Source organism: Sturnus vulgaris, chromosome 5, assembly GCF_052056855.1.
Source record: "Sturnus vulgaris isolate bStuVul1 chromosome 5, bStuVul1.hap1, whole genome shotgun sequence".
NCBI classification, from domain to species: Eukaryota; Metazoa; Chordata; class Aves; order Passeriformes; family Sturnidae; genus Sturnus; species Sturnus vulgaris.
In genome coordinates this window covers 67,550,783-67,563,924 of record NC_142247.1, presented here as the reverse complement: position 1 = coordinate 67,563,924, position 13,142 = coordinate 67,550,783, and the positions used below count along the sequence as shown (strand labels likewise).

Sequence of the window (13,142 nt, the reverse complement as noted above, 5' to 3'; positions counted from 1 at the left end):
GAGTGGGCGGTGACCCCTCGCGTTCCCCAGAGCGCTGTTTGCTCTTTCTATATCAAATAAAGCAATCTAAATTTTGCTGAATATCGAGACTTTTGTCTCTCATTTATAACAGACATTAGAAGTAATTTCTTCCCAGAAATGATGATTAGACAGTGGAACAGGCTGCCGAGGGAGGGGGTGGAGTCACCATCCCTGGAAATGTTTAAAGAAAGTCTGGACATGGCACTCAGCGCCATGGTCTGGTTGACGGGGCCGCGTTCAGTCATAGGTTGGACTTGATGATCTCAGAGATCTTTTCCAGCCTAATGGAAAAGGTTCCGTAATTCACAATGTCTCCCTCCATGTGCTTCACTGCCAACAATTAAACCGCGAGAGGCGCCACGGACCTAAACTACACGCACACTTGCTGCTTTCTCCCCTTTAATCTAGATTTTCCATTTTGATTTCTGTATTTGCTGATTTCCGCACTTTATCTCCTATTTTCCCGCCGCCTCTTCCCCAACCCCTCAGCGCCGCTTCCCGCCAAAACCCGCGCGCCTCGCGCGCACAGTCTGCCCCCGTTGCTATGCGCGATGACGTCCTTCTCTTCGCTTTTTCTCATTGGCTGCTCCGCCGGCGACGGCACAGCGCTGCGCGGGATTGGCTGGGAGCGGGCCCGCGCGAGGCACGTCGGGGCGGGAGGGGCGATGGCGGCCATCGGGGTGCACCTGGGCGCCACCTGTGCCTGCGCCGCCGTGTACAAGGTGAGGGCCGGGGCCCGCTCGGGGAGCCCGCCCTGGGTGTATCTGCCGCTTGGAGCTCCCCCTCGGCGGCGGAGCCCGCACAGACTCACGGCTGTGCCTTTCTTCCTCCCTCTCTCCCCAGGATGGCCGCGCCGACGTGGTTGCCAACGATGCCGGGGACAGGGTCACTCCCGCGGTCGTGGCGTTCTCGGAGAGCGAGGAGGTGAGGCCGCCCCTCCGCGGGATGCTGTGGGGAGAGGGAAGGGAAGGGTTGGGCTCTGTCTGCTACTCGCTTTTTTTTTGCGTGCGTGTTTTTTTCTTTATTTTTCATTCAGGTTGTTGGCTTAGCTGCGAAGCAAAGTAGGATAAGAAATATTTCAAACACTGTAGTGAAAGTAAAGCAGATCCTTGGGCGAAGGTAAGAGAATGGGCGTCAAAGGGGTGAGAAGTTTTTCCCGTTTAAAGCTGGTTTAACTTCTCAGCACTAATACTGAAGGTATCTCTTAAAAAAATCATTCTGTTATCATAGAGTCGCTGAACTGTTTTGTTTGGAAGGGATTTTAATGATCACCTCCCTTCCAACCCCCCTGCCATGGGCAGGGACACCTTCCCCTAGACTAGGTTGGTGCTATGAACTTCTTAGCCTGTATTTTCTTCCAGCAGCAAAATGATGCTTCTGAAAATAGAAAAGTAGAAAAGAAAAATTGCTTTTTAGGTCTGAACTTGTCTGAAAATCAAGTTGTGGAATACAGTAACAAGTTGCTTTTCACAGATACTTAAGTTTCTTAACTATGACTTCTTGTCACCTGATTGCTTTTCTGTGTGTAAAATCCACTGTGGTTTTGTTTGTATGAAACTTTGTGTTACTTTTATTGCAATCGTGAAACTATTGATTAGTGCCTGTTGTGATTCCTTAGTGGAGCTGTGATAATTTGCACTGGCAATTACAGTGACAGTAGAACTAAACCTCTTGGGTTGGACTTAACATCAGAGATGTGACAAAACTTTTTAGTGCTAACCCAGCTGTGTGTTACAGCCATTTCATTGACAGGCTCTGACAAGATGTTTCCCACTCTGGTGTATTTCTCAGCACTTTCCAGATGCAGAACTTCACTAAAATCTTCTAAAATGTTCATGAGGGACAACAGTTTGAAACAATGTGTTGGGTTTTGGTTTTCCTTTTCTGTAAATAGCAGGTGTTTTTTCAATCATAAGTTTTGGGAAAGGAGAATGAAAGATGCTAGCAGTCGGAACTATTGGGTTTTCTTCTGTTCTATAAATGTATCTGTAGAGTGAAGCCAAGAATTTTTGGTTCAAATATAGCTTGATGTGTTAGAGATGTTAAAAAGGGTGTTAGCAAGATGCATTTGTGCAATTAACCTTGAACACGTGATTTATTTTGAATTTTTATGGACAGTGCTGGTGACCCTCAGGCAAAGAAATATATTGCAGAAAGCAAATGCTCTGTGAGTATGATGATTTGTATAATTTTATGCTTTTCTTGTCATTGTTTGGGTCACACCGTGGCCGTGTTCTGTAGTGATCAGCTGTTATCATATGATGTCCCTTTGCTGCTATGTGGAATGTTTCTGGTTTTATTTCTTTTTATTTTATTTATTTCGGTTTTTTGTATTTATGCTGGGGTCTGCCAGCATAATGTAGTTAGTTCCAACAGAAATTTTTTTTTAATCTCTTGGCCATTCTCCAAAGGGATGAATCCTAATATATTTAGGTAGTAGCATTGTATTTTTTCTTAGAGCTGCTAGAAGATACTCAATTTTGCAGCACCTTGTGATTAACATCTTTAACCAGTTTACTTAATCTCAGTATTTAATTTGCATAATACTGTCCTTGTTGCTAGAAAATTTTGCAAAACAGGAGAAAAATTATCCTGGAAAATACATTCATAGCAAAAGAACGAGTCTTGTCCTGGGTTTTGACTGTTCATTTTGATGCAATTTTAAAAAATAGCTGGGATTTTTCTTATGGAATATAACCAGGAGTGTACTTTTGTTCTAAACATTGCTTTTATATTCAGGAAAACTTAATAGAAAGGCAAAGTCTGGACTCCTTAAGTTCTTAAATGCCAAATGCTATGGGTCTTTTTGTGATCTTTGATAAGCATCTTGAAAGTGTTTATCCCTTGTAGTAGAACACTAATGCAGAGAGTTTTACACAGTCCAGTGCTTTTTACTCTAAACAGAACCTAAATTAAATGTTACTTTTTGTTATTAACCAAATTACTGTCTAACAAAGATATTTTGGTTTTGCTTACAGATAATTGAGAAGAATGGAAAACTTCAGTATGAAATAGATAACAAACTTATTAACCCAGAAGATGTGGCAAAACTAATTTTCAGTAAAATGAAAGGTATATAATAAGTAAATTCATGTTTTAGCGTTTTAAGCTGTCCTTTTATTTTTAAGATTTTTTTTTTTTACTCACCATGCTCTGCCTGTGTTTCTAAACAGAGACTGCCCAGTCTGCATTGGGTTCAGATGTGAATGATGTTGTTGTCACTGTACCATTTGATTTTGGAGAGAATCAGAAAAATGCCCTTGGGTAAGAGCATTGAAGTTTTTCTGTTATTTGTACCAAAAGCAGATGGGCTGGAAGATCAGCAGTGGGAATTCTGCTGCTGGACTTCAACTTGTGACTATCAGTCATGATACTGGGATGTTATTTAAACTGGGAAAATATGAAAGCAAGAGGTTAAATCCTGAGTTGAGAAACTTTTAATGAAATTTGTTGATGTGACCAAAAGGAAATTCTGAATCACTGAAGTGAGAAGAAATTTTTATTTCATCAAGGATAGAACCTCATTTCAGATCAGGATCTTCAGTGATCCCTTTGAAATGCAAATAGTTTCTCACCTTCCCCCATAATTTCTCCTCCTGCACTTCATACTCCCTAGAGTGGTGCTACATGGCTCTTGAGGTCTGCTTTGTCAGAGTGCAGAATATAGAATATATACTAGTTTTCTACTTGGAAATTCTCTTTGGAAACACTTTTGCTCTAACAGCTCCTCAGTCGGAAAACATAAGCATACTTAAAGCTGAGCATAAATGGCAGCATCTGTTTCTAATTTCTGATAAGTAGAAGGCCTTACATTTAACTGTCATAAGAGAAATAAAGCACACCTTAAATTTGGTCCAAAAAAAGCGAGCTGTGGATTTGCAGTGTCTATAATGAAACTTTCTGTTGCTCCAGTAACTTCAAAGTGAAGGTAAAAAAAAAAGTGAGGTATTCCCAGGGTTACTGAAGTTTCAGGGAAGCATGCAAGTTAAATATTGCAAGTGAGGCAGGGTAATATTGTTGAAATAATGTATCAAGGAGCTTTAATACCAAACCTGAAGATAAGTTACCAAATTTGATTTAGGGTGGGGTGTAGTTGCAGGGTGTTTTGCAGTTTTTTATGAGCTTGTAGACCAGTGTTTTCTTTGACAATGAGCACACAGCAGATCCAATTATTTGAAGAACACAGTAGCAATTGACCTTCTTGGTGCTTTTCTTTTCCAGTCACTCAGTCTTGTTAATATCATATCATGCTATAAACAAGGTCTGATTAGGTGCCACATGTAGTTCAGGTGAAATATTAATAGTGTGTGACTATAGTGAGATCATTAAAGTAAAATGAAAGGCTGTTCTGGCTCATTGCAGGGAAGCAGCTGCAGCTGCTGGGTTCAATGTTATGAGATTAATTCATGAACCGTCTGCAGCTCTCCTCGCTTATGGAATTGGCCAAGATTCACCCACTGGGAAAAGGTAAAATCCTAATGTTTTACTTCTTTTTAAGCTGCTGTACTTAAATCCTGAGAAATCTTAAATGAGGGATGCTATGTTGCCTTAGCATGAGGCTTGTTTTGCTTTTTTCTTTCAAGACAATAAGCATTTAGAAGTTGTAATTTTGTGGTGTATTAAATCCCTTTGTTTTGATCTTTATATTTTGAAAATTATCTTTAAAGATTTGCCCCCAGTTTTAGAATTTCTGTTTAATAAGCTGATTGGCTTGAAGAAAAATGCATTCCTTTTTAAACATAGCTTGGCATAGCTGGTTTTAATTGTGGGAGTGGGATCATTTTACATGGGCTGAAAGAACCAAAGCAGAGCTCCTGGGTTCAGTAGGTGTGTCTGGTTGTATTTATGAATATACAGGTAATTCACTTTCAAAATAGCAAAGACAGCTGTCGGTTTGAACTTTTTTGTTCTTGCTTTGTGCTTCTTTACCATTCTCCATTTAAAATCTTTAATGCGTGGTGATAAATCTTCTGACAGTGTGTCAAAATTTAATGCTACTTTCAATATTTTTTTTAATGTGACAGCAACGTGCTGGTTTATAAACTGGGTGGAACATCACTTTCTATCACAGTCATAGAAGTAAACAGTGGAATATATCGTGTACTCGCTACGAACACAGATGACAGCATTGGTGGAGTTTGTTTCACAGAAGCTCTAGCACAACACTTAGCTTCTGAATTTCAGAGGTAAGATTTGAATTCCAGGCATGTTGCTGTTAGGATAGGATCTTCATTATGTGGTGCTTGCTTAAAAAAAATAAATCTAGGAGACTCTCTGTGAGTAAAATGGTTCAAGTAAAGATGATGTTGAAGGATCAGTCAGTTGTTAGGGGCTGAGGAGGAAGACTGGGAAATGCCTGTGTTTGGGTGGATGTTGCCTGAAGTTGAACTATAAGGACTCAGCTGTGGACTCTGCCGTGTCGAGATTGTGCAAACTTTCAGTAGTGACATTGTAGTTAATACTGAAATATTCACAAAAAAAAAAGTTCAAGAGCTCTAACCTGTTTTTCCTTCCAAAAAGAGTTACTAGTCAAATTCCTCCCTCTTTAAACTGGTATCATCTTTTTTTTTTAAATACAGGTCTTGTAAACATGATATTAGAGGAAATCCCAGAGCCATGATGAAGTTAATGAACAGTGCTGATATTGCAAAACACTCTTTATCAACCCTGGGAAGTGCAAACTGTTTTGTAGATTCATTGTATGATGGATTGGATTTTGATTGCAATGTGTCCAGGTAAGGCAGGTCTTGAAGCTACTGGAATCTTTTTCGGTGGTATTATGGATGTTCATTCAGTAAGCTTTGATTACTGATGGTGTTTATTTTAGAGAAGGATGTAAGATTGAAGGCAAATTTCCTGTTTGATGGTTCAGTTATGCTGTAATCTGTAGTGGTCTGGGCAGTCACACTTACAATGTTGCTCTGATGGTTAGAAAATGAAGTGCAAAAAGGCACAAGGAGACCCCATCTTCAGAATCTGGTTGTTGATGGGAGGGGAGTAGATACTGTAATGAATCAAGGTGGCTGTTTCTTCACGGTGTTGTACTTAAAGAAAAGATGGCTTATGGACTCTCCTTCTAAATGAGATCCAGAATGGTAGGAGTCCTGGAAGTCTTGATGTTGCTTCTCAGTAAGAGCTGGAGTAGAAAGATATTTTCTGTCTTTTTGTTACTACTGCTGTGTCCTACTCAGTCTTTTTTCCATTGGGATGATCGCTGAGATTTTTAGCTCACTTTGATTGTTCTTCCAGGCAGCAGCAGCAGCTTTAGCAAAATGAAACAGACTTTTCCATTCCAGAACTTCAGCAGTTGGAGCTACTAAAATAAGGCACAGCATGTTTTGAAAGTGTGAGAAGCAATACTGCATAACTGGGGTCGGCTCACTTTTGGATCAGGATGCTAATCTTGTGGATCAGTGTTGCAGACTTTGATTTGTTGCATTTGTGCAGAGTAAAACTTTGTTTGTGGGCTTGAAAGAGACAAAAGCAAAAAGACAAGTTTGGTTTTTAATTTGCTTACTCCCTGTGTGAAGATCAGGACTGGGCTTGATTTGCCTCTAAAAATTGTGTCCTTATATCCATTTTAAAGATCATGAAGCAGTTCCAGGATTTTTCTTTATTTATTTTGCATGAGTTAAGACAGCAATACTGATGCTGTCAAGGCAACAATACTGTTTTTTTTCCCTAGAGTACACTGAAGAAGAATGAATGTGCATTCATGTAGGTGTTGTTGATGGAACTACTAGCACAGATACTTCCACAGCAACAAAATCACTTGAAGATTAATAATGGGAAAATATTATTTTTTAAAAAATCTCTTAGTACCAGCTGGAGAACTAAAGTATATTCTAAAAAAATATTGTTCTTCCATTTCAGGTATTTGTCTCTAATGGATGACATGATCCTTCTTGAATGTTTTATTTTTCTCTTTTAGGGCCAGGTTTGAACTTATCTGTTCCTCACTTTTTAGTAAATGTGTAGAAGCAATTAAAAAGCTCTTGCAGCAAGTTGGATTTACAGCAGATGATATAAATAAGGTAATAATAGAAATAATTTGTCTCCAGGACGCTTCCACAAGAGCAATGCCTATGGGGCCTGTTTTCCTTGCAGACTGAGATTATTTCATGACGTATTAAAGCAGTTTTGAATGGGATCCAGCAAAGTCTATAGATTCAGGATCTTTGGGACTGCTGTATTTGTTTTCATTTCAGGTATTTGAAGTTAAGTATAAGGTAGAGTCACCTTCAGTTGTGCGTTTTTACTGCTGCATATTGAGTAGGTGGGGAGGATTTGTGTCCATTTGGTTTGTATAACTCTGCCCAAATTTAAGCTGAGGAGGGCCTTCCTTAAGTTCAGTCTGTGGGCTTTTTTTTGCCTTCACTGAACTTCGGACAGGGCTTGCTGACACTTCTGAAGAAAGGCAAAGTTTTGACTTAAAGTTGAACAAATTGTTAAATGTCCACTTGTTGCTTGTGCTCCTCTTTGCTGGCTTAAAAACCAACTGAGGTGCCAAACCAGAGAGTGCTTTGGTCCCAAAGATGGTGAACAAGGGAGCAGACATTAGTAGTTTAATTCATGTCTCTTGCCTTGTAGTAAGAGAGGAAATGCATCTCACTCACCCCCTTTGTACCTGTGCTTGGCAAATGGTGTTGCATTCATTGCTGGTGGGATGGGCTCCTCAGGTCTGCAGCTAGAGCTGCCTGGTGCTTTCAATAACACTTGATGTCGTTTCAGACTCTTAATTAGTGTTTGCTGTGTCACATCTCAGTTTCTCTGATGGCTAATGAAGTATTCCAGGTCACTGTTCAAAGAATGGCTTTTGTTTTCTGGTGGCTGTGGTTTTTAGGTGGCCTTTTAGGCTCTCAGGCTTTGGTTGGAGAACAGTGGAACACTTTAAATGTAAAAATAAATAACTTCAGAGTTGTAAATTAGGTTTATGTTTTACATGAGGAAAAGTGGAAGTTAGCTTTGTTTCCAGATCTGACTGATTTCAACAAAGTCACTGTAATGGACTGATAGATAATACCTGACGTGCTCCTTCCTACAAATGCATGATGGAAGGGTGAGTGGCAAGCAGCATGAGGAAATTTTAGATGCCAGGAAAGGAATGTATAACATGAGGGAAATCAGAGTCTAAATTAAGGGCCTACAGAGTCTGTGGAATATCTGTCTGTGGAGGAAAGGTCCTGAGCAGCCTGTTGTAATTGTGCCTATTCTGGCCAGGAGGTTGGACTACATCACCTCTAGGGTCCCTTTCAACCTGATGTTCTTTTTGTGTTGAATTTTTCAATTTTCAAAGTGTTACTTTATCTAGGTGATTCTTGCTGTAAGAAACTTTTCAAAGACATCATATTTCCTTTAATTTCAAAAACCAAAGTATCAGAAATCAATAAAAGATTACATCAGTTTTTATTTCAACAACTGCAGATGGTAAAATATCTTAGAGCAGTTTGTATTTCTGTACTGCATGGTCTGACCTGTCTGTTTTTATTTCACAGACTAAAGCTTTGAAATTATTATGATGTGTTTTCCAGGTAGTTCTTTGTGGTGGGTCTGCTCGAATCCCAAAGCTACAGCAGCTGATAAAAGATATTTTCCCAACTGTTGAATTACTGAATTCAATTCCTCCAGATGAAGTTATTCCCATTGGTGCAGCCATAGAGGCAGGAATTCTGCTAGGGAAAGAGAATACCTTGTTAGAAGAAGATGCACTCATTGAGTGTTCTGCCAAAGATATTCTTCTTAAGGTAAGGCTAAATTTAGAATATTAGAAAGTTTTACTGCTGCAGTGAATATATAGCACTGATTATGTGATGATGTTAGAGAAACAGCATTGTTTTGTTATTACTTCTACAGATTTTCTATAGATCATCAGTACATGGTAACTTATGTTTATTGACAAAAAAATTGACAGGGAAAACTGATTTTTAAGGGGAAGATACAATCTATCTTTCCTATGTTGTATTAGCTGGATTTCTCATTTATAAGAATGTCAGAGTTTTTTACTTGCTGTGATGGTAAATGTGACAGAGGAAATGAAGCTTAGATTTCTTTTCTTGTGGAGCATTGTTGTAACACTTCCAGCTCAGTGAAGCACTGAGAAAAACATGAACTGTATTTTTTTTTTCTTTTCTTTTTTAAGGGAGTAGACGAGTCAGGGGCTGACAAATTCACAGTGCTATTTCCATCAGGGACACCACTGCCAGCTCGAAGGCAGCATACCCTGCATGCTCCTGGAAATATTTCCTCTGTGTGCCTTGAGCTGTACGAGTCATTGGGGAAGAGCCCCATGAACGAAGAAGAGAAATTTGCACAGGTGAGTATGTGCACACTCCTGTGCACTCTTAACAGCAGCCATCTGGAAATCAGCTGGACCTGGAAAAAAAATGGAAACCAAATTCCACCAATACCAAAACTTGTTTTTAGAAAATTACAATGCCATGCATCTCTTTGGTATTGGTCTTTTAATTATTCTTCTGGACATGCAAGATACTGAACTACTTTAAAGAAACTGAACTGAAGTTTCCCTTTTGAATTCCTAAATGGCTGACAGGTTTTGACATTTGGCATTACTGTAATAAGACCTCCTGGGATGAGAGATCTTTACCAGTTATTCCAGTAGTGCACTGATCCTTGAGCATTTTAAATATAAAACTGATGAAGAAAATGGCATTGCTAATGTGTCAGTTACTTTTTGATCTTCCTAGATTGGACAGGATTTTGGTATTAAATACTGAATTCAGTTTATCACAGTGGTAAGATGAAATGATTCTATCAAGTGAGGGTTTCAAGCTGTTGGTAAGGAGTCAACCTAGAGAGAGAATACAGCTTTTTTGAAACAGTTGTGATGTGCTTTCCTTGGAAAGCATCAGGGAAGGGGCAGATGTGTCTGAAATTGATTGAATATTTTTAGAAGATTGTTATTCCACCTTAATTCTGCCCAAATACCTTTAAAGGGGATAGGGGAGGGACATTACCTAATAATTACAGTACTGATTCTGTAGGCACTGTGGGAGTGATAGGTACTTCAGCTGTCTCAGGGATAGATCCTGACCAAACCACAAAAACAGTAGTGCAAATAGCTAAAATGCATTAATTTTCACATCTTAGCTGTTGTGTCACTTCCCTTGAACTGCTGCTGAAGATCTTGAAGAACCTATTATAATCAAACTTTTTTTTTTTTTAATAGATTGTACTCCAGGATTTAGATAAAAAGGAGGATGGCCTACATGATATACTAACTGTTCTCACTATGAAAAGGTACCCAAAACACTTGTTCTGCTGTTTGCCCTGCTGTGTCACACTTCTTACAAGCAGTCTTTGCTCGTGTTACAGAGTACTTAATTTTTTTGGGGGGGGAAATTTCAGCATTTCATTGGTCACAGGGCTGTACAGTCCTAGCAGGGGTAAATTCTGTAGAAATGTGGGTTTTCTGCAGTAGCTTTGGTGCTTTCATTGATGCCTAAAGAAACAAAGCTTAATACAATTGTGTAGATTTTTTTTTTTTTTAGCGACTTCTGAACTGTGAATCAGTTTAACCGTGCTTGAGAGCTGTCAGGATCTCAGTCAGACTCGGAATTCTCAGACTTCCAAGTGGGTTGGGTAGTTTTGCTGAATGCTCACACTCTTGGGAAAAACTGAAGGAGATTTTGTCTATTTTAGGTATGAAGGATTGTCGAATTTACAGTGGCTCTGTTCTTTCAGAGGCAGGGCTGTTAAGCAGAGAAACAATGCCACAGGAAACTTGTACTTGCTATTTAAGTTTCAAAATAGTTCATTTTCTTATGTTAGCTATCAGATGTTAATAGACCTCACCTAAAATGCCTTGTTTGTCATACAGTGATTTATACTGAGCACTGATAAGGAAAACATTTTGGGGGTTAGAAGTGCAGCTCTGTCATGCAGGAAAAGCAGCATTATTTGGAAGGAGATTTAAGTAATATTTAGGGGGAAAAGGGAGAGGAAGCTTAGTAGGGAACATCTATTTGTACCTAAATATTTCGTATGACTATATGCCTGGCTGAAGTAGGGATTAATATTGTTTCTTAGTTCTTGGATTTTGACAGTTAAGGCTTTCCTTGTTGAAGGAGATCCTTGGAATTTAAAGACTATTTACACTTCAAAAGTCATGTTCTTGTGCTATGACAAGACATGTTTATCAGTCTGTTACTGTTACTCAGTTCTCACAGGGAATATTTTGAATATTATTACCACATTTTCTGTTTACAAACCTGCACAAAATAAATTCAATTGCAATATTTAAATGTGTTCCTAGATATATTCCAGCATATGTAGAGAAGATAGATGCTTTAAGGGCAAGAAGTGCACATAAAAACACTGACTAAAATAAACTTAATTTCATAAACCAGTTTTATCTGTGTTGAAGCATGTTTGTCCTTGGGTGTTTTGGTGCTGGTCATCCTTTCATCTGTGTGAAGACTATTGTTTATCCTCTCTGGCACATACTATAACATAGTAAGTGTTGTGTTGAGATAATCCTAAGAATAACTCTATCTTTTTTCTAGGGATGGGTCCTTGCACGTTACCTGCACAGATCAAGACACTGGAAAGTGTGAAATCATCACTGTTGAAGTGGCATCATAGTCCGTTTTGGAAGGCAACATTTTTCTAACTTGATTTTTGTCTCTTACTGGCTTTTCTGCCAAAGCGATGACTCTCTGCCATGTTTCTCATGATTCTTAGAGGACTGTAATAAACTAAAGTGAAATGCCACCGAGTTAATTTGCCACCAAGTCTGTTAAGAGTGTGGTCCAAAACATTAGTCAAGACATGTGAACAGCAGATCGTTGAATTATCAGCACTTGATTTACAAAATGCCAAGCACAAATGCTTGTGCCTGTGGTCAGCAACAAGCATATTACATAGTTTAAAGATCTTTCCTTGACTAATCAGGTCTTGTACCCATCCAGCCAGTGCATCTGTGGCTTCAGGAGTATAGCTTTGAACCATGGAGAACGAGACTGGTGAAAATCCACTTTCTGGTAATTATACTGGAATCCTGTGTGGTCTTGATGTTGCCCAAAACCGTGAAGGGTGGAGCCCATTTGTGCTGGCCTCTGCAGGTGAATTTTTTTTTTTCAGGAGATGTTCTTTTCTGTAAAATGGTTTTATGATAATACCTGAGAAATGTAACAGTTAAGTGTGCTTATTTATATGTTATTAAAAAATACATTTTTTACAGAGATCCTTGGCAATCTCCATTCTGTGTGGCACTGTTTTAAATCTATATTGTCATACATTTGGATTTAAGCTGGCAGGTTTTTCCAATAACAAGATGAAGCAGGCAAGTGTGGTTATGGAATATGAGGGTCTCAGCCTAAAGTGCAGTTAAAGGACAACACTTCATTGCTTACAACTGTGTGTTACCTTGTAAAATACTGAAAGTGTCACAGAAGAGCCTCAAAAATTAGAGAACACAGAGCAAGGGATACCTGTCTGGTATTTGAAACCTGTCTGGGTTTGAAGAGGGTTGTATTCCATTACCTGGGGTTTGAAGTGAACTTGAGAAGCTCTTCAACAGCCGCCTGAAAGGAGCCTTCATGTCAGTGATTGCCTGGGAGAAAGAGCCCGACAGGATTAGAGGTTGCTAACTTGTAAGCTGTGACAGGGGAGGTTTGGATTGGGCAGCGGGAAGGATTTCTTCACATTCAAGGTAATTAGGCATTAGAATGGGTGCCCAAGGGCGGTAGTGCAGTCACCAGCCCTGGAGGTGTTTAATGAAAGCCTGAATGTGGCACTCAGTGCCATGGTCTGCTTGATAGGGTGTGTTCGGTCGTAGGTTGGATTTGATGATCTCGGAGGCCTTTTCTAAACTAATCGATTATGTGATTCTGTGAAAGATTCTGTGAAAAATTAATAGTAATTTACATTAATAGTAAACACCTCATCTGAGGAGTGAGGTGTGATGATGGTGTAATTTTTTTTTTTCCCCCCACTAGAAGGGCCGGTACCATTTCTCCGAGGTTCTTTCAGTTCTGCGGAACTGAGGGGACCGGGGAAAGAAGCTGCTTCGCGCTTCTCCCGCCTGCCCCAAGCGCTGCAGCGCTCTATAAGAACAAAAGAGAAATGACTTTAAAACGAGCCGCTCTCCTCCCCGTTCCCGC

At 39.5% G+C, this 13,142-nt stretch overlaps 1 protein-coding gene across 1 annotated transcript; it reads left to right on the top strand.

The window, feature by feature from the left end:
• Positions 1 to 629: 629 nt before the first annotated feature.
• HSPA14 (heat shock protein family A (Hsp70) member 14) lies at positions 630 to 12,223 on the top strand. Its single transcript, XM_014883095.2, has 14 exons — positions 630 to 743; positions 865 to 945; positions 1,058 to 1,140; positions 2,140 to 2,188; positions 3,000 to 3,093; positions 3,195 to 3,285; positions 4,384 to 4,488; positions 5,046 to 5,207; positions 5,601 to 5,756; positions 6,953 to 7,055; positions 8,553 to 8,765; positions 9,161 to 9,334; positions 10,208 to 10,278; positions 11,544 to 12,223. The coding sequence occupies exons 1-14, from the start codon at positions 687 to 689 to the stop codon at positions 11,620 to 11,622; spliced, it is 1,518 nt and encodes a 505-aa protein (XP_014738581.2). The 5' UTR covers positions 630 to 686; the 3' UTR covers positions 11,623 to 12,223.
• Positions 12,224 to 13,142: the final 919 nt, after the last annotated feature.

What these genes read in the sequence shown, in the direction of transcription:
- HSPA14 (XM_014883095.2), top strand. Translation starts at nt 687, where the DNA reads ATGGCGGCCATCGGGGTGCACCTGGGCGCCACCTGTGCCTGCGCCGCC. An exon ending in CCTGCGCCGCCGTGTACAAG is followed by an intron (nt 744 to 864) that starts GTGAGGGCCGGG and finishes CTCTCTCCCCAG; the next exon opens with GATGGCCGCGCCGACGTGGT. An exon ending in CCAAAGATATTCTTCTTAAG is followed by an intron (nt 8,766 to 9,160) that starts GTAAGGCTAAAT and finishes TTCTTTTTTAAG; the next exon opens with GGAGTAGACGAGTCAGGGGC.